The sequence below is a fragment of the Littorina saxatilis genome, linkage group LG7 (genome assembly GCF_037325665.1).
Source record: "Littorina saxatilis isolate snail1 linkage group LG7, US_GU_Lsax_2.0, whole genome shotgun sequence".
NCBI classification, from domain to species: domain Eukaryota; kingdom Metazoa; phylum Mollusca; class Gastropoda; order Littorinimorpha; family Littorinidae; genus Littorina; species Littorina saxatilis.
Window position 1 is genome coordinate 29,832,789 of NC_090251.1, and position 26,113 is coordinate 29,858,901.

Sequence of the window (26,113 nt, forward strand, 5' to 3'; positions counted from 1 at the left end):
TCCGATAGGAACTACACCCCCGTCAAAGGGAAATAACCTTCTCAGTTGGTGGCAGTGAGAATGGTTATTTCCCTTTGACCAACGGGGGTGTCCGTCTATACCAGGCCTTGTATAATTTTAATCCACCATGTACCAATAACTCCCTAACCGTGTGTTTGACTGGTCCCAATTTTTGTAAGGACCGTCTCAGGAATGTATAGAACCTGTTCACCAAGTTTGGTGACGATCGGTCCGTTCATTCTTGAGATCTACTTGCGAACACAAACACATCGAGTGAAACCTATACACACCCCTATACCGGGGGTGTAAAAATCCTATTAGCTGTATGTCAGCGGCACAATGCAACCAGAACCAGCGTTTATGTGGAGTGATCGGGTGCTGGTCACTACCGCGAGCGTCACTACCGCGAGTACCACTACCGCGTCTCACACTAAAGTTGTGTTTCCGTACCCGCGACAGAGTTTTTCCAGCGGTGCGACGAAAATCAAGCACAAAGAAAATGACCAGGAGTGTTACGCGGCGCGACAAGCGGCAAGCGACGCGATTTTTTTGAAAGGGTCCTGGAGCGATTTTTTCGCGTTGTCGCGCGGCAACGCGGGAGTTTACAGATTTTACCGCATGTTTAAAACGCAAGTATGGAAACACGTCACGCGTTTGCGCGCGTTTTCTTTTGTCGCTGCCGCTGTCGCGGGTACGGAAACAGAACTTACCGCGAGTACGACACTACCGCGAGTACGACACTACCGCGAGTATAACACTACCGCGTGTCACACTACCGCGAGTATAACATTACCGCGTGTCATTTTATGACTTCCATGGCTGAAGGCAAAGGTTGAAATGTTTCCTTGAAATATAAAACAAAAAGGCCTGGTCTGTTCTCTGAACACTAATTCAATGTTTGTCATGCTAACCAAGAACTCAAAACGATCAGAACACACTATCAGAATACATATAGAATGGGTTGCTTCCAATCAAAGCCGTCAGAACACAAACTCACAAGAAGTAAGTTTGCATGCGTTCTCTCTACGGTTATGGTACTCGCGGTTGTGGTACGCGCGGTAGTGTGACACGCGGCAGTGTTATACTCGCGGTAGTGTCGTACTCGCGGTAGTGTGACACGCGGTAGTGTTACACGCGGTAGTGTCGTACTCGCCGTAGTGTGACACGCGGTAGTGACGCTTGCGGTAGTGTCGCATAACCGGAGTGATCTGGAAAGGTGTCAATCTCTCTCTCTCTCTCTCTCTCTCTCTCTCTCTCTCTCTCTCACTCTCTCTCTCTCTCTCTCACACACATACACACACACACACACACACACACACACACACACACACACACACACACTGATGTCATCTGACTTACTTGGTATCACAAAAGGTGCTGCCTTGCCGGTTTTTGCTGAAAAATAACTCCGAGACAATTAGATTGAATGAATACAATGATACAAGTAACCGGCAAGTCATAAATCCAAGAAGGTGTGGGGACCGACACAAAATAGGCTGGTTGTGGGGTCCGTCACAGAGAAATTAGGTCGAAAGTGGGGTCCGACACAGAAAGTGGGGACCGACACAATGAATTATGGGAACCGTCACGCCTACGTCACAAAAGTGTGGGGGGACCGAACACAGCCAATTTCACTGACTACTTTTGTTGTTTTTATTATTACGGCTGTTTGGATGGCCCTACAATCTTGAAACTTGGGCTGTCTGCTACAGACATGTTGAACTTTTTGCTGGACCAACGACAGTTCCAAGCAGGCATTTTTTGGTAGGATATTTCTTGCCGATGCTACGAATTATGCAGTTTTGCAGTAAAGTGGAAGGCATTCTACCTAATAACGGCTAAAATATCAAAAACCTTCAATCCAACAGCACCTAGGCATGTAGTGTAAACACTCACAGATCTAACAAGACCATTCTCAGAGAGCAACATTGCGTAATACTACCATAAATGGATGTTTTGTCCGCGAATTTTGGCGTGTGGGAACCGAGTGGGAACCGAACACAAAGGGTCAGGGCACCGAACACAAAGCGTAGGGGAACCGTCACAGTGTCACCGGTGTGGTAACCAAAATCTACGGACACACTTTTTATCAGTTGATGATACGAACACACTTGCATATTGGGGCACTACTAATTGTGTATTTCAGTTATAATGCATCACGTTACCTCAAACTTCGTCTCAAGTTGGAAATGTCCCCCTTGTCCAAAACCCCGCTCCTACCATCCACAACAGGGAGGACATTTCCAACTGGAGACAGAGTTTCATGAAGATCTGTCCAGTAGGTGTCTCTGAATCGCACTACAATCACACAAACACACAGACAAGCACACAGACACACGCACATACACACGACACACATGGGTGAATCAGTTACTTTGTAAAAGGGGTGTACTTTGAATTCAAAAGTCTAAATTGAGGACGCGAAGCGACTTAGGCTAATCATAAGAATGCGCGCCCCCCCCCCCCCCCCCCCCCCTCCCCCCTCCCCGAAAAAATAATCTGTCGTGAGATACATTACACATTTTGTGCACAGGTTCCTGTTAGCAATGTGTACACAGGTTGGGGTTTATAGTATCGGTCCTCCCCCCCCTTCTCAATTTCCCCCTGTCCGCAAACAGGCATCCTCTGCCTCGGGGTCGCATGGACCCATATCTTCATAGATCAATTGGATATTGTTAAAAAGGTGTTTGGGGAAAGCTCCTTTGAACGGAATCGAGGTAATAATTCATTTCAAAACCAGGTGTTTTTTGTGGCTAAGTGTCTGTTCTACACGAACATTCTATAACTTGTTAATCTGTGTCCGAATAATGAACTGTTAACAAAGTTACTCGTATGAAGGAACTATGAAGCCAAACGCACCAAATGGACACATATCAACTGTGACACACATACACACACACACACGGCGAACACATAAACAAACAGACAAACAAAGCTTCGCAATGCCGTAATGGACACCCACTCTCACTCAGTAGATTCCTTTCTTAAACTATTTATCTGTCACTATTTCTCAAAACTTCGCTTTCTCGCACTCAAGACGACATGCACAGACACAAAGACACACGGGCACACACACGCCCGCCCGCCGGCACGCACTCACACAACAAACAACACACACACACACACACACACACACATGAGGAAGGGATAATCACACATAGTGCGCCAGTGAGGTTAGAATGGTGAGGTGGGGTCTGAGGCTGGTAAGGGATTTGGGGGTAGGACCGACGAGAGGGCACGGATTCGGCGGTTCGCCGTGTCGAGTCAACTTCATATAGATAGTGTAGGTGATTAACAGCCCCAGCCGATCTGGATCTGTTCAAGTCAAAAGTAAAGTCAAGGATACGAAGAAGTTTACCGAAAAACATCGATCCCAAGGACTCATGTTGTAACTTTTCAAAGCAGTTACATTCAATCAAAGCTCTATCCACATTAAACCGAACGGGAATCGTCGAAGATCCACGCAACTTCACTGCAATGTCGAAAACGAACTCATAATGTCACCGCAGATCTATAGTTGGTTTTGGTTTTGTGTCGCAGCAAAGAAACGAAGCAAATCTCCGGCTTTTATTTCACACTAAAAAAACGTTCATTTAGCGGGTTATTAAAATATATTTCTTTGAGGTTGCAAGGCAATGGCATCGCTGAGATGTACTCCTTCGAACACACGACACAGGTTAGAAATTGACTTCATTTGGGCGCTTTTTACGGCCAAAACAGAGTGAGCTTTTTGACGGGTTTATGGAAAAATCACTTCGGGGGCAGGTCTAAAATCCTTTGTACAGTGCCAAATCATACATCATTCAAAAGAGCAAAGTATGTTCTTTATTCTAACATATGGGCTAGGGTAAGTCATAGATATAAGTATCTGTCTATTATATCTGTAGGCAAGTGTATTCCATTCCTTCGATAGTCTCGTCATCTACACTTGCGTGAAAAATGCAATTTTGAGTCTGTTTTGCATAAAAGACCTGCGAGATTTGTAGAAGTCAAAACAACAACTTACAGTCCAGCCTCTCAAATTTCGTTCAATGCAATTTGTTTGTCTGTACGTATAGACTGAGGGGTGCCCCGAAATGATTTGTAATCACAACATTCACAGACTTCAAATACGCCATTGAAAACTCGTCCACGTGCGTTTTAGATATATACTTGGGTGACTAAAACTGTCGTACCTACCAAAGGCCGCTTCGCGTAAGAAAATGACTACCAGAGTCGCAAGGCTCGGGATTTTTTTTTACAAGAAATTTATATTTCGTTGTTCTAGTCCGAATGAATATGAAGATATGGCGAGTTGAAAACGCCGATTCTTTCGCCAGAAACACGTCTGTTTCCATACCGGAAAGAAGGAATGGACTGAGCTACTAGAAGCACGGCGCCGTGCGTACAATCGATCGAATGATGTTATTCACACAATACCATTTGGCGATCTCTAAAAAATCATTTAAAAACGAACTAGTTGACATGTAATGAAACTATTTACTGAAATCAAGAAGTATCTTAGTTCTAGCCGTGCATATGACACACCCTTTCGCGAAAGCACACTGAACCGTGCGTATACGCATTCGCACCCGCAAACCACCAACCCAGGCGGGTTATCCAGATCCAGATCTAGATCCAGATCCAAGGGAAGTAACTCAGTGAGTATAAACATGAGCAAGAACCGCAACTCAAACACACTCGTAACACCTTAAAGCAAAAGGCAACTAATACTGCAAGTGCTGTCCATATGTGTTTTATCTGCCACTCATGGAAACAAAGTGCACCTCACCAGGCTTTCTGTCCAATACCTGCAATATAAAGTTTACAGTATCAATCTTTGGATTGTATTATTACTGTCCAAATATATAAACAAATTAACTTGCAATTCTATATGTGTTTTATTTGTATGCTATGCATGACCGCTTTACACTTCTCTTGCTATCATGATTATAAATATATCTACAATGAACGCTTTAAGTTTTATATTCACCATTCCTTCAAGAACGTTTGATGCACACACACACACACACACACACACACACACACACACACACACACACACACACACACACATACACACACACACACACACACACACACACACACACACACACACACACACAGGTTTGGGTTTGTGTGTCACTGAATAAGCAGACAAAAATGCAGGTCTCTCCAAACGGTGCTTGAACCGCGTCCTGTACGCATACGTACGCACGTACGTACGCACGCACACAGATACACATTTCGAAAACACACGCATGCACGCGTTAACATTTAACGCACGCACGTGCAAACAGACACACAGAGACAAAAACACACACACAAACACGCACGCACGTACTCACACGCGCACGCACTTACACAAACTCACACACACAGAAAAACACACACAGAAAAACACACACAGAAACAAACACAGACGCACACACATACACTCACACGCACGCACGCACGTACACACACACATATATACACACACGCGCACACAAACACAAACACACACACACACGATTCTGGGGAGGGAGGGGGTATTCGGGGGGCAGTTATCGGGGGGAGGGGGGGGGGGCAACTGTCCGCCCATGGTTTGGGGCATTTGTCTGGGGGGCAATTGTCATAGGGGCAATTGTTCAGAGGGCAGATGTACAAGGGGGAATTTTCCGGGGGATAATTAGTCTTCTACCGGAGACATCATTCACAACACGTCTAATTGTTGTCACTGGTGCGCACAAAACTTGGTCACTGGATAAAGTATCAAATTCATAATATTCGCTTTTGAGAATGCAATACAATGTCATAAGTGAGCAATCTACGTGACCATACACCTTTGTTTTAAGAAAAGGTTTTATTCTAAATCGCAAGATTCCGAAGATGCCGTTACGCTCACTTCATGAGATTACAGGACTGACAAGCGAAACCCGGTGGGGCTGAAGAACTTCATGGAATTCACACTTGCGTGGTTTTAATTTCTTTTTTTTTTTTACAAACATGCTTATAAATGAATGAGCAACAAAATAATACCAACCTTGTCATGCAAGATTCCCAGGTGCTCAAGCAATCGGGGTCTGCATCTCGCCGGTAGCAGAGGGCGTTACGAACGCAGCCGTCCAAAATGTCAACTACACCTTCTTTTTTCATGAATTACGTCATTATTCACGACAAATTGTGAAAAAAAACGTCACGCATCTGCATGGCTAGGTGATTAACAAAGGTGCAAACATAAAAATTTATGTTTTCATTCAGTTGAATTGATGCCAGCTTATAATGAAGCCATCACGTGTGACACAAAACACTCTCTGAGACATCAAATTCGTCCAAAGTGTGTCCTCGGTTGAATGAATGCATTTTCTGCATCTTCAAGCTGCACTTGTTGACTTGATCGTAAAAAAAATAGTGATTATAAAGAAATTCGTTTGGTTACAGAGGTCGAAAAAATCTAAGTGAGCGTGACAACATGCGATGCGTACGAAAGGCTGTTTTCAACTTCATTTTTGGGGGTCTCAAACACAAAGAAAATAACAACAATTGCACAGGAATGAACCTTTATCGTTTCACAAAGTGACTTTTTTAACAAATCATGCATAATGAATTTATCGTGTCAATGGACCGTAGCTTCCAATATATGTACCGAGCCTGTTCCCATTTTTCTGACGCCATTTTTGTTGATTTACTGACATTATTACACTATATTTAATATCAAAATACAAATATGTTCATTCATTTTGCTGTGGGTGCTTCTTCAAACATATCTGTATCCACATAAACAGGGGGAAAGGTCTAACCACATTTGCTTCTGTAAAAATGTCGTTTTAAGTGACCGACCTAAGAATTCACCAGCTTTGGAGAATGACTCAGTTTCCAAACAAGTCTTCCTGTATCAAAAAGAAAAACTGCCTAACTCATAAAACGAGATCGGCAATTTTGCTTACGTTACCGTGGCAATGGTTTCCGATGGTCTGAGAGTTTGTACTCTTTAACACATGATAGATACCCTTCCAGTAGCTTCCCCTGTAGTCTTACTTCAGAAATGCTGAACACTGAGTTAGGTATTTTTCTTATGAGCGTGACGGAATATAAGATGGTGCAATCTCTGTGTTTGCAGCTGGAGAAACAGAAGAGAGTGAACAACCTGGATGTACTGTGTACGATCCAGCTGCACCAGATCCAGTGCGTGGGTCGGGACGGAGAGTTCAGGAGCATCACTGATGAGCTGCTCATCGACAAAACTGAAGTGATTCGGCTTCAGGTAGGTCTGTGGTTGTGTGTGTTGTGGCGGGTTAGGGGTGGGTTTGGGTGGGGTGAGTGTTGAGAGTGAGTGTGTGTGTGTGTGTCTGTGTCTGTGTCTGTGTCTGTGTCTCTGTGTCTCTGTGTGTCTGTGTGTGTATCCATCGGAGCTCAACATTCATTTTCGCCATGGTCGCTTCTCTTCCGTATGGCAGGGGCGGACGAGGGGGGGGGGTGCACAAGGTGCAGGTGCAACCCCCTCCAGCAAAAAAAATAAAAATTAAAATTGGAAAGCTGATTTTATGACCATTTCTAAGTTCAAATGGCACCAGATGGCACCATTTTGCTTCTTTGGGCCAAAAAATTTTCCGGGGGGACATGCCCCCGGACCCCCCTAGCAAATTCGGGCGCTTCGCGCCCATCACATTCACTTTCGATCCAAAGTGCACCCCCCACCCCCCCCACCCTTACAAAGCAACTGATCCGCCCCTGTATGGGTGCGTGGACACGTTTGTTTTGCCAACTGAGCTATATAATAGACAATCTAAATGGCTAAAACTGTGTCTTCAGAAACGAATCAGCGAGCTGAAGGTGGAGAAAAATGAGCAGAAGAAGATGACGATACAGAGACGTAAGCTGCACGTGCATTTACAGTACGAGAGGAGGCACTTCCTGAACAGGCTGGAAAAGATGAACCAGGTGCGATTTATCTGTATGATTCAATACAAAACAATGCAATACAACACCGTATAGTACAAAACAGTACATAACATTTGCATGCCGCTGAGGTGAAACGGGCATGGGACATGGATACCGTCTCTGAGTCTGCACGTAAAGTTTACCCGTGTCCGTCTGGGCCTGGATTCGAACTCGTGACCCTATATATAGGATCACACAATCATTTATAATGCGTATGACACGAAAAGAAAGAATGTTTTTATGCATGTGTATTGTGGGCAGCTGACCGAGAAGGAGATGAGGAGCAAGTTCGGCAAGGTGGTTGACCTGGAGGAGGTGGAGACGGTGGCGGCAGTCGTCCATGTGGAGGACGTCAGGTCACGCCTCCTCAGGTACCAGATCGGCTGCGACAAGGAGCTCCTCCAGAAGAAGAACCAGCTCAAATGCCTCAGGAAAAACAACAGCGGCAGCCTCAGGTAGTGTACCCGTACTCGGAAACTTAGCTTTAACCTTCGCCCGACTTCGTTATTGACTACACGCGGAAGACATCGTGGGGCCGTACGGCCCCATACTTCTCAAAGAAGGGAAAACATGCATACCCCTCCGCAGAAATCGTGGGGCCGTGCTGCCCCATACTTCTCAAAGAAGGGAAAGCGGCATGCATACCCCTCCGCAGACTTCGTGGGGCCATGCGGCCCCATACTCTAAACAGAATATATGACTTTTGGTTTCTCTTCAGCTATTTGTTCTTAATTAGTTTTCAATGAAATGTAATGATCTATTAGGACATTACAGATGTTTAGGTGGTTGAGGCATTTCTAAAAGCTCATTAAACAAATTGGAATCGTTCCAGAAATATTTGCAATTAAACACCCCTCTGGGGCCACACGGCCCCACGATGTCGGGCGAAGGTTAATTGCGTGATGTTCTTTACGTCGTGTTTAAAATGCTGTCACTGGGAGCTCCTCCAGAAGCAGAACGAGGTCAAACACCTCAAGAAAATCAACATCCACAGCCTCAGGAAGTGTACCTGTACTTAAAAACTTAGCTTTGAAGCTTCGCGAAGACTACTCCATGCAGCTTTGGCACTGGATGTTTGGCCAAAAAAAACTCCACGAAGTCTTCAGGAAGGCCTTTACGTCGTATGTTCATTCGAACCTGCCCTGGAGACCACCTGTCCATTAAGACTACCTGCACATTAAGACCACCCCAAGGGATCCCCGACGGTTATAACGACTATATAAATCATGTCCATAAAGACCACCTGTCTAAAGAGACCACTTTTGCTCAGTCCCTTGGGTGGTCTCTTTAGACAAGTTCGACTGTAATATAAACTGCATGCTGTGACTAGGAGCCCCATCACAAACGGAACGAGGTCAAACACCTCCAGACCAAGAGCCTCAACAATATGGCCTCAGGTCTGTGCTGGGCGTGTGGGGTGAGCGTGGCGGAGGGGGGGGGGTCTGAAAGGATTTGTGGTGTGTGGTTTGTGTTTCGTTGGCGTGGTTCTTTGACTCGTGTGGTCCCAAAACTGTTTCGATCAGGAGCTCTACAATAAAGGAAATCAAACTCGGGATGCAGAACGTCAACGACCCCAGTTTGGTCATTCCAGTGATATAATATATGCATATAAATGCGTGAGGAACAGTACCAAGGCCCACTCCGCCCCGTGAAAAGCGTTCGCCTCATTGTCTCAGATCTGGTCAGGCTTTTACATGGGAAACAACCATCCCGCCACTTCGTCACAAACCAAACATAAACAGACTGGCTGCTCTCTGTCTACAATGTTTTTTTTTTAAGAATTAATTGTGTAAAGTGCCTTTTACAAAAGTTGGTTTGATAGAGAGAAAAAAATCAAACTAACAAGGCGAGGCAAGTTTTTATTCCAATAAAACCCCGTGAGGGTACATGGAAAATTAAAAAACACAGTAAAAACACATTTCATTCAACACCAAATAAAAGGAACTAAAACAAAAAGAAATCAGACTATGTACAGAAAAGGGAGTTGAGGGGTGAGGGAGAGCAAAAACAATACAAGAAACAATTCAACAATAATAATAATAATAATAATAATAATAATAATTGTCAGTAAGTACTGGTGTCACATGACTGATGTGAACCAGTTGATTGGCTAATGGCGATGCGCTAAAACTGTTAGCGCACTCTTGGAGTGCGCTAACTTTTCCACAGAGCGTATTCTTACGCCCTTTGCCTAAGCAAGACTGTGCTCTCATTATCAGAATTAATTACTGACATGTAGCTTATATTCTCCACAATACCAAATGACCATAAATTCCCTGCTTCTCAATTAAAGCAGAAGTGGGGTTTTTTTTCTGACAGATTGCATGTGCCTGTGCCACAGTGCGGCTGCCACTGATCTAAAAAATAGAAGCCGCTGTGTTTCATCTAATTCTCGCCGACTTGCATAGATTCTTCTCATATGCCGTGTTAGTGGCATGTAGCTTATCATCCACATTACCAAATGATGAGTTAATATAAAATTCCCACCCGCTAGCAGAAAACACAAGTGTTATTCCGATAACGTACCAGCTAGACCAGTTTGGAAGACTGACTCGATCGACTCTGTCATACGTAGCCGCACTGACTACACTGAAATACGACTGCATCAGTTCAATAAATGAATGGTTTCCGAATTATTATTTCAAGGCAAGAACAATCGTAATCGAAAACGTGTAGGGTTCAGAACGTTCTTACCATATATAAGACTTATTACCAGCGTGCCTCGTGCGTGCAGACTCAGTGGCAGTGCAGACTGCATGCAGTGGTTTGATTGTCCTAGCAGACGACATAAACCCCGCTCAGCAAATTAACATGTTGGGCAAATGTGAACGAAAAAACGATGGGAATATAATACGTGTAGGGTTCAGAGCATTCTTACCGTTCATATGTAGTACCAGACTCCCCGATGAGTGAAGATACCCACGAGAAACATGCCACATTTATTTTGGAAACCAGTGTGCTTTCCGTCGACCGTGGCAAGGGGCAAAACTCTGCACAGTCAATCTGTCGAAGCTCGATGCAGGTTTCGAAACCAAGAGCACAGTCCTTTCTCCGAGTTTAAATGAGGTCTCTATGAAAGATCATCACTTTTTAGCTTAACGCTACACTGGAATTTACCAACAGAAATTAAAACAAGAGTTTGCGTGTGACGAAAGCACGACACACTTGAGACAGCCCACACAAAAGTAGATCCAGTCAGTGACACAAACCTGACCACACAGTTACGCCTATCCAAATGCGCGTTGCAAAATGTGCGTTTTGAATCTTCTTTTTTCTCTGGCGGTACTGACAATATCGTTATTGAAACAATCCCAGTGCACTAAGGGATTTATAGAGCAAATCTCGAAAATAATTATTGAACTCAGCGCTATGCGCTTCGTTCAATAATGAATTTTCTCGATTTGCTCTATAAATCCCTTAGTGCACTGGGATGTCTCAATAACTTAAATAATAATAATAATAATAATAATAATAATAATAATCAGTAAGTACTGGTGTCACATGACTGATGTGAACCAGTTGATTGGCTAATGGCGATGCGCTAAAACTGTTAGCGCACTCTTGGAGTGCGCTAACTTTTCCACAGAGCGTATTCTTGCGCCCTTTGCCTAAGCAAGACTGTGCTCTCATCCTCAGAATTAATTAATGACATGTAGCTTATATTCTCCACAATACCAAATGACCATAAATTCCCTGCTTCTCAATTAAAGCAGAAGTGGGTTTTTTTCTGACAGATTGCATGTGCCTGTGCCAGTGCCAGTGATCTAAAAAAATAGAAGCCGCTGTGTTTCATCTAATTTTCGCCGACTTGCATAGATTCTTCTCATATGCCGTGTTAGTGGCATGTAGCTTATCATCCACATTACCAAATGATGAGTTAGTATACAATTCCCAGCGGCTAACAGAAAACACAAGTGTTATTCCGATAACGTACCAGCTAGACCAGTTTGGAAGACTGACTCGATCGACTCTGTAGCAGACAACACAGAAATACGACTACATCAGTTCAGTAAATGAATGGTTTCAGAATTATTATTTCAAAGCAAGAACAATCGTAATCGAAAACGTGTAAGGTTCAGAACGTTCTTACCATATATAAGATTTATTAGCAGCCTGCCTCATGCGTACAGACTCAGTGCAGACTGCAGTCGTTCCATTGCCCAGGTTGGCAGGTAGCCTAGCAGACGACATTAACCCCGCTCAGCAAATTAACATGTTGGGCAAATGTGAACGAAAAAACGATGGGGATATAATACGTGTAGGGTTCAGAGCATTCTTACCGTTCATGTTTAGTATCAGACTCCCCGATGAGCGAAGATAGAACACGAGAAATGTGCCACATTTGTTTTGAAAATGTGCGAACCGTCGAGTCCCGCTTTGAGTCAATTCAAGGGGAGTCACTCCGCATAGTCAATCCGTCGAAGCTCGACTGGAGGTTTCGAATCGCAAATAATGAAGAGCCTTTCTCCGAGTTCAAATGAGGTCTCTCTGAAAGATCATCACTGTTCAGATTAACGCTACACTGGAATTTACCAACAGAAATTAAAATGCGTGTGACGAAAGCACGACACACTTGAGACACCCCACACAAAAGTAGATCTTTACTGTGCACGACCTGACCACACAGTTATGCCTATTCAAATGCGCATTGCAAAATGTGCGTTTGGAATCTTCTTTTTTCTATGGCGGTACTGACAATATCGTTATTGAAACAATCCCAGTGCACTAAGGGATTTATAGAGCAAATCTCGAAAATAATTATTGAACTCAGCGCTATGCGCTTCGTTCAATAATGAATTTTCTCGATTTGCTCTATAAATCCCTTAGTGCACTGGGATGTCTCAATAACTTAAATAATAAAACACTACACATCAAGCAGTCAGGGTGTTGATTTCTGTTATGTGACCAAGTGGGAAGGTGGTTTTATCCCATGTAAAAGCCTGGCCAGATAGTAGTAGTAAATTGTAAGGGGCTTAATTATTGTCCGTCAGGTCTTAATTGCCTATATTGGACATGAATTGGTTTATACGATTCGAGTTTTACGCCCTCACGGCTTTTTGATGTTTGCGTGTTTAGGTGGTATCAGCCATCTGCACTTATGGTAGAATGACCAAGATCTTTAACGTGCCATTGTGGTGACACAGGGGTGGGAGATGGATACCGTCTCTGGGTCTGCACATAAAGTTGACCCGTGTCCGTCCCGGCCCGGATTCGAACCAGCGACCTCTCGATCACAAGTCCAGTGCTCTACCACCTGAGCTACCCGGCCCCCCCCCCCCTCCCCCCTGGCCAGATCTGAGATAGCGAGGCGAATGAGTGAGATAGCAATGTTTTCACGAGGCGGTGTGGGCCTTTAAGGAAGATCTGGCCTTGTTAAGTCTGCACAATCGAGGTTTTTTTCTTCTTTTGGGGGTTTTGAAATCTATAGAGTATAAATTTAGTCAAAGGGAAAAAAGTTCTAGGATCGGAAGGGAATTAATAGGGTCGGTCGGGGAATCAAAAATATTGAATTTGTGTTGTTGTTGATTTGTTTTTCTTCCCCCATACAGGATCAACTCGGAGTACAAGCATTTGGAGGCAGCGCTGAAGGCCCGACACTTGGTGCTGGAACACGACCTGAATGAAGTGGCCAAGAAACACAATATGGCCTACGAAGAGGACCCGCCGGAGATCTCCAAGGAGATGGAGGAAATGATGGACGTGGTGGCCACCCAACGGGGAGCCATCAAGGCCCTGACCCTGGAGATCGAGTACCTGCAAGGCCGGGAACAACCCCCTATTTTTGGTCATCACAGTGGATCTTACGCGTGAAGGGAGGGGCAAGGAAGAGTCGTACTGATTGGAGACTGAGGTGGATCAACATTTTGAAATCATCCATGACATCCGACACCGATACATGCACAGCCTGGCGGTGACCTTACCATTCATTTTCTTCTGCTTGTATGAAGAGGTCACCGAGACGGACTTCTTTTTTGAATGTGTGTGTCAGTTCCTGAGAGAAGTGATACATTGTTTACGTGACGCTCTGTTTCGCAATATGACATCTTCTCCAACTTGTTTAGCTTTTAACGTCAGAGATGTCACTTTGGAATACAGGGTCAAGAAGAGGTTTGTTCAGTCGCTATCGTTTGTCATTAAGATTCGTTTCAAACGGTAGATTTTGGAGTATGTATAGAACTTTGAAACGGTTCGCCGATGGTGGATGAAAACTTTGAAAATAAGTTTATGAAATTGAAAGCTCCTCTGTTCCAGTGTGATAGGACTTGGAATATTCAGAGTTTAATCTGTGAGGTCTTTGATAGGTTTATGAATGTAAGTTCCTCTTTGCCGGCGTAGTGATAGGGTATTTAGAGTTCCGTTCGTGAGGGAAGATCTTCTGTGGTTTGATAGAAACCGTGTGTATCAATCAGTATTTGAAAGGAATCTATTCGCTCAGCTGTTGTTGCTCAGCTTCAACTAGTGAATACTTTAGGATGAACCCAGCAAACAATTTTACGTTGTATTCACGTTATATTCACGTTGGGTTTACGTTGCGTTTCAACGTTTATTTACGTAGATTTGTATGGACGAAATCACGCGGGAATAACGTTGGAAAACAACGTTGCATTTTACGTGACACCAACGTGAATGCAACGTGAATTATTGGTGGAGGTGGATTGTTTGTAAAAACATTACGTGAATTCTACGTTGTGAATTTTTGGTTGTGGTTGTGGTTTGGTTGAAATTGCGTTGCATTTTTACGTAATGTCCACGTGAATGGAACGTAAATTTTAGGTCAAATTTTAGGTCAAGAATTACGTGAATTCTACGTTGACACAACGTAAAAGTTGAGTTTTGGTGCATTTTTCGTGATAAAATTGACGTGAATTACACGTCGACACAACGTGAATTTTTGGTTGTGGTTTGGTTTGATTTCGACGTGAATGCAACGTTGAGAGTGAATGTAGGTTTTGGTAAATTTATCCACACACACACACACCAACTTTCACACTCAGTCACAGATCATAAGGACTATTAGATGTAACACCATAAACTCAAGATACGATCAACAATGTTATTTCATAACAAAAAAATGCATATTATGTTGCGGAGAAATTAAAAATGCACGCAGCTTAGTAGGGCAACAGCACAGCATATTCAATCGATTTCATTCTTTGTCCTGGTGGTCCTCTTTTCCCAGGCAGTCCTCTATGCGCATCTTTGATGCTGGTCGCTAAACAAAGCAAAGACAGCACATTGATATTAGTGACACCAGATCGAGCCTCCATAATGTCTGGAGTAGAAATACACATCTTTTCAACTTAAGTCACTTTTTAGTAACTTTCCACTGCCTACTATGTCTCTGGCCTACTGCCAACTGAGTGTTGACACTATTTCCTTTTAATATATGAAATAAAGCATTATGTCCCTTCTTCGAGCCTTGTTGTGTCAGATTTAGGCCGCAAGCCAAGACAACAAAAGACTGTGTGCCAATGTGTATTCCTTCCATAAGAAATGAAGTATTTCAAACGAACATTGATCGTTTCAGAACAGTTTGGGGGTATTTTATTTGTATTTGCATCATTAAGACATTTGACCTGGAACAGTCTGGAAGGGAAACTGTCTTTAATCTGTGTACAAGAATTAAATGTTTGTAATTGTCCAAACACAAAAAACATCCGTTACTGCTATATATATATATATACGAAACACACACACACACACACACACACACACACACACACACACACACACACACATTCACACACACACACACACACACACACACACAAACCACACACACACACACACTCACACACACTCACACACAAACTCACACTAGCGCGTCACCTTATTCCCACTACTATGATTTATACACAACAACTACAATAAGCGATAAACGTTTCATATGGTGATCAGGATGCAATGAACTTTGACACGCTCCAAAGCGTCAAAGGGGTCGGTGTCCGTCTCTCTCCTTGAGGATAAAAGGGCTCACAGCCTTTTCAACATTGTTATCAAAATCAAAGTCTTTCGGTAACCTGGAAAGCTCCTCGGAGCTAGTACTGTCTCAATTATCCACCGATCGCCGTAGGTCGAAGTTGAAGACTATCAAGTGTATGTGTAGAGGTGGGAGGTGCACAGAAAATGGAAGCAATCACTACAATCGAACTTTTTTTTGTTAAATACACTACACCTTGTCATATGAAACTAAAAGTTATTTGATTTTGGCCTTTTTTTCACAGATTATATACTGTTCAAAAAAAGAAACGCATAGTTGCTACTTGCCAAATTTGTTTTATTTTTCAAAACAATTAACAGAAAATCCAATATTTACATTATTTGTTTGAAATTTGGTATGGACACAGTTGAATGCACACACAGTTCATTTGAATCTTCAAATCAATCAGTCAATCAATACGATTGGGTGCCGAGGCTGTCAAGTCAGTAGGGGGTGTGACTGCCTTGAGCAGCAACAACTGCCCAGCACCTTCTGGGCATGGACTGGATCAGATGCCGGATATCTTGCTGTGGGATGGTGTCCCACTCCTCCTGAAGTGCCTGCAGTAGATCGCGGTGATTTGCCGGCGCTTCTTCTCGCCTGCGCACACGTCTGTCCAATTCATCCCAGAGGTGTTCTATCGGGTTCATGTCTGGCGACATGGATGGCCAGGGAAGCACCTGGACATGGTGGTCGGTGAGGAACTGGGTGGTGAGTCGTGCTGTGTGCGGGCGAGCGTTGTCCTGCTGGAATATGGCATCCTGGTCAGCCAGAAGAGGAAGGGCGTGTGGGCGCAGAATTTCCTCCACGTATCGCTGGGCAGTTGTGCGCCCTTGGACGTGCACCAGGGTGCTCCTTCCAGCGGTATTGATCGCCCCCCACACCATGACGCCTCCACCACCATGAACGGGTGCCTCATCCACACAGTTGGGCGCGTAACGTTCGTTTACTCTCCGGTAGACCCTCCTCCGACCATCATGTCGCTGGAGCAGGAAGTAGGACTCGTCGCTGAACCACACGTGTCTCCAGTGATTCCGGACGGTCCAGCGAAGGTGCTGGTTGCCCCACTGCACTCGGTTATGGCGATGGCGGCGGGTGAGGACAGCTCCTCTGTGAGGTCTGCGAGCTCTCAAACCAGCTTCATGCAGGCGGTTCCGCACGGTCTGGTCCGATAATCGGTGTGGCCCGGGGAGAGCCTGGACAGAAGATGAGGCCGACAGGAAACGATTCCGGAGGTGGCGGAGCCGTATGAAGCGGTCGTGAGCAGCAGTTGTCGCCCTTGGTCTTCCCGCTCGTGGCAAGTCAGCAACGGAGCCAGTGGCTTGAAACCTGACCCACAGTCTACTGATGGTGCTCTGGGACACGTGGAAGTGCCTGGCGATTGCACTTTGACTTTGGCCTGCTTGTAAACGACCCAATGCAATTTGGCGGTCTTCTCTGCTCAATCGGGCCATCTTTCGTCGCTGAATTGTCGTCTGATTTCTTTGTGGCGAACAATCCGCTTTTATGGGTTTTGGAAGACATGGTTTGAGCTCAATATTCCCCGAGTTTCACGAGATTACACTGAAGCATGACGAGTGGTCATGCCAGCGCCAAATGACCAATTTTGACATTGTAGCCACTGATAACGCATGCGTCACGTGCAGAGCTCACTTGTGGCAATGGACGAAAGGTCGACGACCAGATAAACATTTTCTGCAGTTTGGTGGATATCCTTGTAGCCATATAACTAAATTAACCAAATATTACAAGCTATGCGTTTCTTTTTTTGAACAGTATACATTGTAAATGAAAAAAAGAAAAATGAAGCAATACCAAATAAAAACAAAATGTTCAGAAACATACATGATACATGGGTAGTATTAAAACGGTTGGTTGGTTTGTTAACTTAAGCTTAACGTCCTCACAGAAACTAGTGCCTTTTAGGGACATGAAGTGGTTATATGCTGGGACAAAACGGTTGGGAAAAAGGAGAACTTTAAAGTTGCCATCAAGCAAGAGAGGGATGGGTGGTTTCAACTTGCAAGGGTAATAAGAAAGCAGTGATCGAGAGAGACAATTGAGTGCGACATGTGCGATCAAGTTGAATTTAAAACTCCAGCACCTATAATTACAGGTTTTCCACGTTATATTTCCAGTGTTATCCATGACACGAAGGTCCCTTTTTTTCTAACCTTCATCTGTCCGACACGTGCGATCTCACCTTTTCAGTGAGTTATTTTTTCCCTCTAACATCTGGTTGCCAGACTTCCGTCAACCTCTTGTCACATTTCACAGTGTGATTCTCACGGGTCTGATCGCTTCTTTAAGAGCACTTGACAGTGTCCAGTCAATCACTTCTTTCAGACGGGTCATAAAATTGCAAAGGCTCCTAATTCACACCGTATAACCGGTTGATACGAAGAAACTACCCACGCTCCGGTTTAATCCATTTCAGCTCTCACGCGGCGGCAAAGCGAGGTGAGTTGCTCCACAAATTGCATCATAACTTTCACAAAAAGACATTTTATCGTATTATTGTTGTTTGCACTTTAGCATAAGAAGTATGCGTACCATATTCCAGAATTATTTTATTATTTAAATGCACTTGTAAAAGGGGAGCAGAGAATATTGACACATTTCAAGCGTTCTGCGCCAAAATGTTGACTTTTCATTGTTATTATGGAATATTTAATGCAAGTAAAAGATTATAGTCAACGGGAAAGTCAAGATTAATCAATTCTTGAAACATGAGTGTACTTTTTGGTCTTTGAAAAGTTGCAATTCGATTACATGTCAAGAAATCGCGTAGCAACCCTACAAATTGCCGGTTGATACTCTCACGCTCGGTAGGGTGAGACTCTCACGCAAATTTTTTATTCTCTGGTTGAGACTCTCACGAATGATTTTTGCTTTATTTGAGCAAAAACAACAACAATTTACTCGTTTATGCAGGCAATTTTTGTTTGTCCGGTATTTTGCCACTGATTCCTGTTCTCTCCCCCCCCCCCACACACACAAATATATACATGACCCCTCTCCCCATCATAGAGTTGTTATGTTCCCTTTTCCCCTATTGTAGTTTCGGCAAACTCGGGGTATACCGCCTCTTTACAGACAGTATGAGCTGTCATTCATACCCTAATACACCCTTGATAATGTAAATGTCCGAGAAAACCCACACTGTTGCAGATCCTCTGTTATTGGGGAAAACAAGGATAATGGTGATTTTCTTGACATGATTCACTTGAATTTCTGCTTGTTCATGATCAAAAACTATATTTAACTACATTTCTAACTGTATAAGAGGCATGTTTGGAAGTGGATTGTGGATTGTGGAGTAAATATGTAAACCCGAAATACATGAAGTAAATACTAATACTTTGGCTCGGCTCGTTGATTTCATTAGAAACTCTCCTACTCTTTGTCTTAGTGAAGTTAGTCAGGTCTCTGATCAGATCTTCGTCCTCACTTGATTTCTTCTTCTTCCTCTTCTTCTTCTTCTTCCGTGGTAGGACTGGGTTCTCTCGAACGTTGAAAAGTCCTGCAGGTTGTCCATACACTTTTGGATTTCTGCCGTTCTGACCCAGTGACTGTGTAAAAAACATATCTCAGTGACGCAACATGCTCTCTCCAACGCTGGTGTCACTCACGTCAGTTTCAATTAAAGTGACAATCACTTTGCCTTTGCCGACTCTGATTCTGAAACAGACCAGATCCGCAAGTCAATCAATGCTTTGTGGATGAATGATGGCGGGACCCTGTCTGTCAAACTGACATGTTTCATGGCACGTGCACTCAATTCAACAGTGGATCACAAATCCAGTAAGACAATCATGATATAAGTATAAAATATGGTATACCATCATAACATGAAATACCATACGTGACGTGTGTAGCATGCAAGGCAAAACAAGTAAAGGGAAGTAAAAGAATCATCAAAAGAGAGAGAGAGAGAGAGAGGTTTTAAACATTAAGAGACTACATAAGAGATTTTGCATCAAATCCAAACAGGTAAACATGCTAAGACATGAAATATTCTCCGTTTTCCATTTGAAAAACTGCGTGAGAGTCGCAACCGAGTATGCGTGAGAGTCGCAACCTTTCAAAATAAAGCAAGCGTGAGAGTATCAACCGGCAATTTGTAGGGTTGCTACGCAATTTCTTGACATGTAATCGAATTGCAACTTTTCAAAAACAAAAAGTACACTCATGTTTCAAGAATTAATTAATCTTGACTTTCCCGTTGACTATAATCTTTTACTTGCATTAAATATTCCATAATAACAATGAAAAGTCAACATTTTGGCGCAGAACGCTTGAAATGTGTCAATATTTTCTGCTCCCCTTTTACAAGTGCATTTAAATAATAAAATAATTCTGGAATATGGTACGCATACTTCTTATGCTAAAGTGCAAACAACAATAATACGATAAAATGTCTTTTTGTGAAAGTTATGATGCAATTTGTGGAGCAACTCACCTCGCTTTGCCGCCGCGTGAGAGCTGAAATGGATTAAACCGGAGCGTGGGTAGTTTCTTCGTATCAACCGGTTATACGGTGTGTAATTGCCCCGCTTCTGTACGCTTCGTTGGGAAAAGTCGAAGAGGCTAGCGGAAAATTTTGGGTCTACGGGGATGGGGGGTGGGTGGGTGGGGGGGGGGGGGAGGGGGTTTCTTAGATTGAGAGGAGACGGAATGCTTGGAACGGAACTTTTATGAATCGTTTTGTACTTTTGTGTGTCTGGAGCATGTAAACAAAACAAAAATGAGCAAAATTCTGAGGGAAAAACGGGAACTTTATCAAAGCAAATTTGTTTTACAGTTGTGATTATTCAACGACAAGAAGAGACACAATACAATCTGTTATACTTTTGATTTCTAAGAGTTGAAATCAGTTACACAGATATATTATAAGTCTACAAAGCCATGACGGTGCCAAAATAGCATGATAGCATTTTTGAATATTTCACTAATCAGAGCAGCAGAATTCTAACTTCATTATATAAAATCAATCTAATCACTGAATTTAGTAAGCACTGAAGGCATCGTGATCATTAAAAAAAAATCTCACAACTTAAGATCAGAACATCATTCCTCTGCATAAATTACGCTTATGCAGTATGTTTCTGCCGATAAATGCAAAAGCATTCTTTTTCGCAGAGCAGGGACCCGGCATTGATACCGTCACCTAAAAATCAGTGGCTTTCTTTCTTTATTTGGTGTTTAACGTCGTTTTCAACCACGAAGGTTATATCGCGACGGGGAAAGGGGGGGAGATGGGATAGAGCCACTTGTTAATTGTTTCTTGTTCACAAAAGCACTAATCAAAAAATTGCTCCAGGGGCTTGCAACGTAGTACAATATATTACCTTACTGGGAGAATGCAAGTTTCCAGTACAAAGGACTTAACATTTCTTACATACTGCTTGACTAAAATCTGTACAAACATTGACTATATTCTATACAAGAAACACTTAACAAGGGTAAAAGGAGAAACAGAATCCGTTAGTCGCCTCTTACGACATGCTGGGGAGCATCGGGTAAATTCTTCCCCCTAACCCGCGCACACTATTTCACTGCTGCAGCGATTATGCTATCTGAGCGGCCAGGCAGCTTGGAGCAAGCAGGCCATAAATAGCGCTGGCGGTGACCTCTTTAGTTTCGCAGGGAAAATGCCAGCCTAGCGCGCCTCACGAAGCCCTTGTTCATTGTACTCTGGAAGTGCACAGCGTGTAGCCACAGTGTGACAAAATACGTGTTTCTTGGTATGAAATGGACTGGTTTGCGTGACTTGAACGTTGGATTACCGTCATCTTGTGTATATTGTTACTCGGATATTCAGGCTTTGTGTATGTGCAAACTAGAGTTCCAGTGAGGATTCGGTTTGTTTGATTTTGAAGTAATACTGCTATCGAATCTACCGGCAGGTCGTTCTTTGTTGTATCAAAACGTGCGCATTGTATACCATTTTGTAACCACGCTCAATGTTTATACCAACGACCGACTGTGTTTCTGATGTTGCCGTCAGTAAGTACTTAGTCTAAACTGTGTCATAGAGTGAGAATAAGTTTTGTAGGCTGTTTTTGTGTTTGAGATTAGAGCAGTTTTGTTTCGTTAATCCACGCGCCTAATCAGTGCATGCACCGTTTGGAACAGGCACTCGACTCTAGTGCATTTCATCTGTTCTGTTTTTTGTATTGCTTGTTTTGCGTCCCCCCCCCCCCCTTTTTTTTGTGACGTGTTTATTCCTGACTTAATGTTGTGACTGTAATTGTGCTTATGTTCTTGCCTGTCTGTATCAGTGTATATGGTTTTGATTGTTTATTGTTATCAATTTCTTTCAATTTGTAGTCACTCTATTTATTGATTTAAGGTGTCTCAGTTAAGAATGGCGGCAGTGCAACATACAGAAGATCTCCACATATTTAGGCTAAATGCTATGTGCAGAATTTGTGGCAGAAGATCAAAGGCAGCGAAGGACAAACATCATACCATTAGGCATTGCAAAAACTATGCATCAGGGTTGTTTCAGTTTCACGGTATTCAAGTTTCTGAAGAAGCTAATGGCACCACTTTCTCAAGTACATTGTGTACAACATGCGCTGTTCGTCTCAGCCAACAAAAAAACCCTAACATTCCACCTCAAGGATTCTCAAAAGCAATGCATAGTAACATTGAAAAAACAAAAGTGATGTGGACACAATACAACTCCAAAGTGGAAGTAGCTGACTGTAGTGTGTGTAAAACGTTTGCCGAACAAATGGCCGGTTGTCTTAAAAAAAAAAAAAAGCCAGTGAAAAAGCTGCTAGTCCGCAAAGAAAAAGCACATGTGTTGACAGTACTGATGCCTGTACAAGCACTTCTATTGTTGAAACCTTTCAGCCACAGTGTTCTTCAACACCTGAAACAAAAACCGCAAGCCGTGTGGTCAAAAAACGTCTGTTCGACCTGCTGACATCTCGCAAGGGTACGACTCAGAGTCAGAGTGATGTAAGTACTAACAATGACACAGTCGTCGTGTCAGCTGCTTCAACATCATTTCAAACCCAAGCCCCAGCAGAATCAAACGATAACACACCTGTAGCAAAGTCTGTATCTCAGTCACAGAAAGCAACAGATACTAACACTGTTTTGTCAAAAAACAAACCACAAACCCAACTCCGCCCAATAGAACAGTTGCAAGCACCTTTGACAAAAAAAGAGGAAGAGTATTTAACTGGCTTAGTTAGGGTGAAACTGGCACAGTCAGATGACAAGAAGACGTTGATATGTAAGACAAAAGCACAGCCACTTGTCCTAAAGAAAATTGTGAGAGCGAAAAAGTCATCAGCGCTAGTTTCTACTCCAATGAGGAAGAGAAGAGCAAAGGAAATTGCCAACTTGAGAAAAGAAATTTCCGGTTCCACGGAAGCTGACATAATAAAACAACAAAGCACTGAACTCAAGCACACTACAAAGCGCAAAAGGGATGACATTCTGAAAACAGCTGGGTTGGGACAGGCACGCGTCTCTTCAAAATCAGCAGCTCAAATTAGAGCAAAACTGTCACTTAGCTGGGCAAAACAAAGGCAGTTGCGAAAATTAAACAAGGCAATGGGAATAAAAATGGAGTGTGAGAAAAAGGAGAGGGAATTTCAGGAGGGAGTGCTTTGTGGGAAAATAGAAGTTTACACATTACGTCTCTCATGCATCAACAAAGCGACAAAGAAAGAGGAAGTTAGGGGCATTCCCGTGTCTTCTATTGTCAGCTGGCCCAAGTTTGTAACTGATCTCTTAGACCAGTACGACAAGAAGAACATGCTAACATGGCATAACAACACCTTGCCAGAAAATGAAATTTGGGTTAAAATCGGGGGTGACCATGGAGGGGGGAGTTTTAAAGTTGTTCTTGAAGTAGCAAATCTCCACAATCCAAATGCGAACTCAAAGTTGGTTGTGATGACTGAAGCCAAAGATTCTGCTGAAAACCTTGAAAAGATTTTAGGCAGCACTATTAAAGAGGGAGTTAGTGCTGTCAACGGCATGATGTGGAAAGGAAAAAGGCTGCGAGTGTTTATGTTTGGGGATTATGATTTCCAGTCAAAAATGTATGGACTGTCAGGAGCCCAGAGTAGTTATCCATGTCTTTGGTGCAAGACTTCCAAAACGCAAATGCAATGGAGTCCAAGAGAAAAAGCCCCCAAAAGAACGTTAAGAAACATGAAAGAAGACCTCATAGGGTACCAAGAATCTGGCAGTGACAAAAAACATGCCAAAGACCACTACAACGTCATTCGTGCTCCAATATGGGACGTCAAAGTGAGTCATGTAGCGCCGCCTTACCTTCATTTGCTCCTTGGTATTGTGAACAAACACCACGATCTTCTTGCAAACGAGTGTCACCAGCTTGACAAGCAAATAGCAGATGCCCTTTCTAAAATAAAACTGAGTGAAGAGCGTTTTGTGGTGATTGACAACACTACCGAAGCATTCAGAAGGTGTGTCAGAAAAATGTATAATCTCCGAGAAAAAGGGAAACTTAATCTGAAAACGTTTCCAGTCTTCGACAGATCTGAAGGACCAACAGTTGCAGGGGTTACTGAGATTTTGAATAAGCATAGCATAACACCTCAGGCCTTTTTTGGTGGTAGCTTCAATGGGAATCACTGCAACAAATACATTAAAGATGAAGTGATTACTGCCGTAGCAGACAGCGTAGAAAGAAGGGCATTTATCCTGACAGATGATTATGGCGTGCACACCCTTGCAGGTCAAATCAAAGACAAACACACCCGTTTGAACAGTCTTTACTCCAGTGTGCACAGGCTTGTGTCACACACAAAACCAGTTGGGAAAGATGACCTTCCTGGCATCCAAGTAGCTATTTCTGAATACATGGAGTTCTACAGAGGTAACGTGTGCCTTGACAACGTTAATGTCATCCCAAAGCAGCACATACTTGAAGCACATTGTGTAGAGTTTATGGACAGGTGGGGGATGGGGCTTGGTTTGATGGGTGAACAGGGCGGCGAAAAAATACATTCTGACGTCAACAATTTGAAAAGGAGAGTTTGGGGCATGAAAAACAAGGGACAGCAACTTTGCCAGTTAATGAAAGAGCAACAAATTAAGACCTCACCGATGCTGCTTGACACCCCGCCAAAAACAAAATCCTAAACAAGAATGATAAAAATTCATTGAGGCCTTTAGCATATTGACACAATAACAGCTCTAAAACATTGTTTTTTGTTGTTTGTTTTTCTTCTATAATTGTACATATTGTTTTTTTTCTTCTTCTAACAATGTACATTGTGTTTTTGTTTTGTTTTTCTTTCTAAAAATGTACATAGTGTGTGTGTGTGTGTGTGTGTGTGTGTGTGTGTGTGTGTGTGTGTGTGTGTGTGTGTGTGTGTGTGTGTGTGTGTGTTCATATGCGTGTGAGGGAATGTGATCCCGCGTAAAGAGTGTGTTTACACTCACATTTGAACCGTTTAGTTTGAAATTACACCCACTCTATTCCATTACAATGCACGTCATCTTTTTTTTCTTCAGCATCTCAGAGAAATAACAACCCCAACTGTTCGGCTGTGTTGTTTTGTTTCGTTTTGTCTGTTCTGTTTTGTTTGCGATAATGAAACAAACGTTAAATTGTCGTCGGATCGACGAGTTTTCTTTCCTGTGGTATATATACAAGTTTGTGAGAACAATACGAGTGAAAAACTGTGTTGAAAAACTTTCAAATCGACTTGTGTGCTGCTATTGGATTACTCATGTAGGAGGAGACATCAGGTAGGCTTTTTGTTTTCTTCACATGCAGCTAACAATTTGCATGAACATGTATTGAAAGACCGTTTTTTCTTTCTTTTATATTACAGGCATTAATTGCACTATTTTGAATTATATAAACGCAAAACAAATTTCACATGCGCACCATACGCATGCCTATAATATGTTTTTAAATACGACATTAATTAGTGTTCTTTTTTTGTGGCACATTTAGGATGTTTTGTTTACTGTGTTGTCTTCTGCCGTCTTACATACTGTGCCGTTCCTGTTTCTTTAAATGCAACATGCACATGTTTTTCAGAGTGTAAAGAGTGGCATAATTATATACTTGAGGAGCAAACACTTTTTCTAATTCTCTCATTTACCCTTTCTTCTGTCTTGAAAATTGTGGCATGTTTTGTTTCATACTATTGACATACATGTATTATCCGCCAATGTGTTGTCGGGGTATAATATCATGTGGCACTTCGCGCGGATTTGGGT

At 43.0% G+C, this 26,113-nt stretch overlaps 1 protein-coding gene and 1 long non-coding RNA gene across 3 annotated transcripts in view; one reads left to right on the top strand and one right to left on the bottom strand.

Annotated features, from left to right (window-relative positions):
- LOC138971119 (uncharacterized) overlaps positions 1–6,240 on the bottom strand; it is a 14,505-nt gene extending 8,265 nt beyond the window's left edge. The window contains exons 1-2 of the long non-coding RNA XR_011457171.1: positions 6,005–6,240; positions 4,690–4,790 (exon numbers count right to left, since the gene is read on the bottom strand). This is a non-coding gene — a long non-coding RNA (uncharacterized lncRNA). The remainder of the gene's footprint in view (positions 1–4,689; positions 4,791–6,004) is intronic.
- Positions 1–26,113, top strand: part of LOC138971134 (cilia- and flagella-associated protein 44-like) — a 236,935-nt gene that overhangs the window by 109,993 nt on the left and 100,829 nt on the right. The window contains exons 24-27 of one of the 2 annotated variants that reach the window (XM_070343764.1): positions 7,082–7,225; positions 7,774–7,902; positions 8,164–8,357; positions 13,452–14,791. The exons of the other annotated variant lie outside the window; for it this stretch is intronic. Of the exons in view, the coding sequence (XP_070199865.1) occupies positions 7,082–7,225; positions 7,774–7,902; positions 8,164–8,357; positions 13,452–13,713 (729 nt within the window). The 3' untranslated portion in view covers positions 13,714–14,791. Of the gene's footprint in view, positions 1–7,081; positions 7,226–7,773; positions 7,903–8,163; positions 8,358–13,451; positions 14,792–26,113 lie in introns of those variants that run through there. 2 annotated transcript variants of the gene reach the window in all.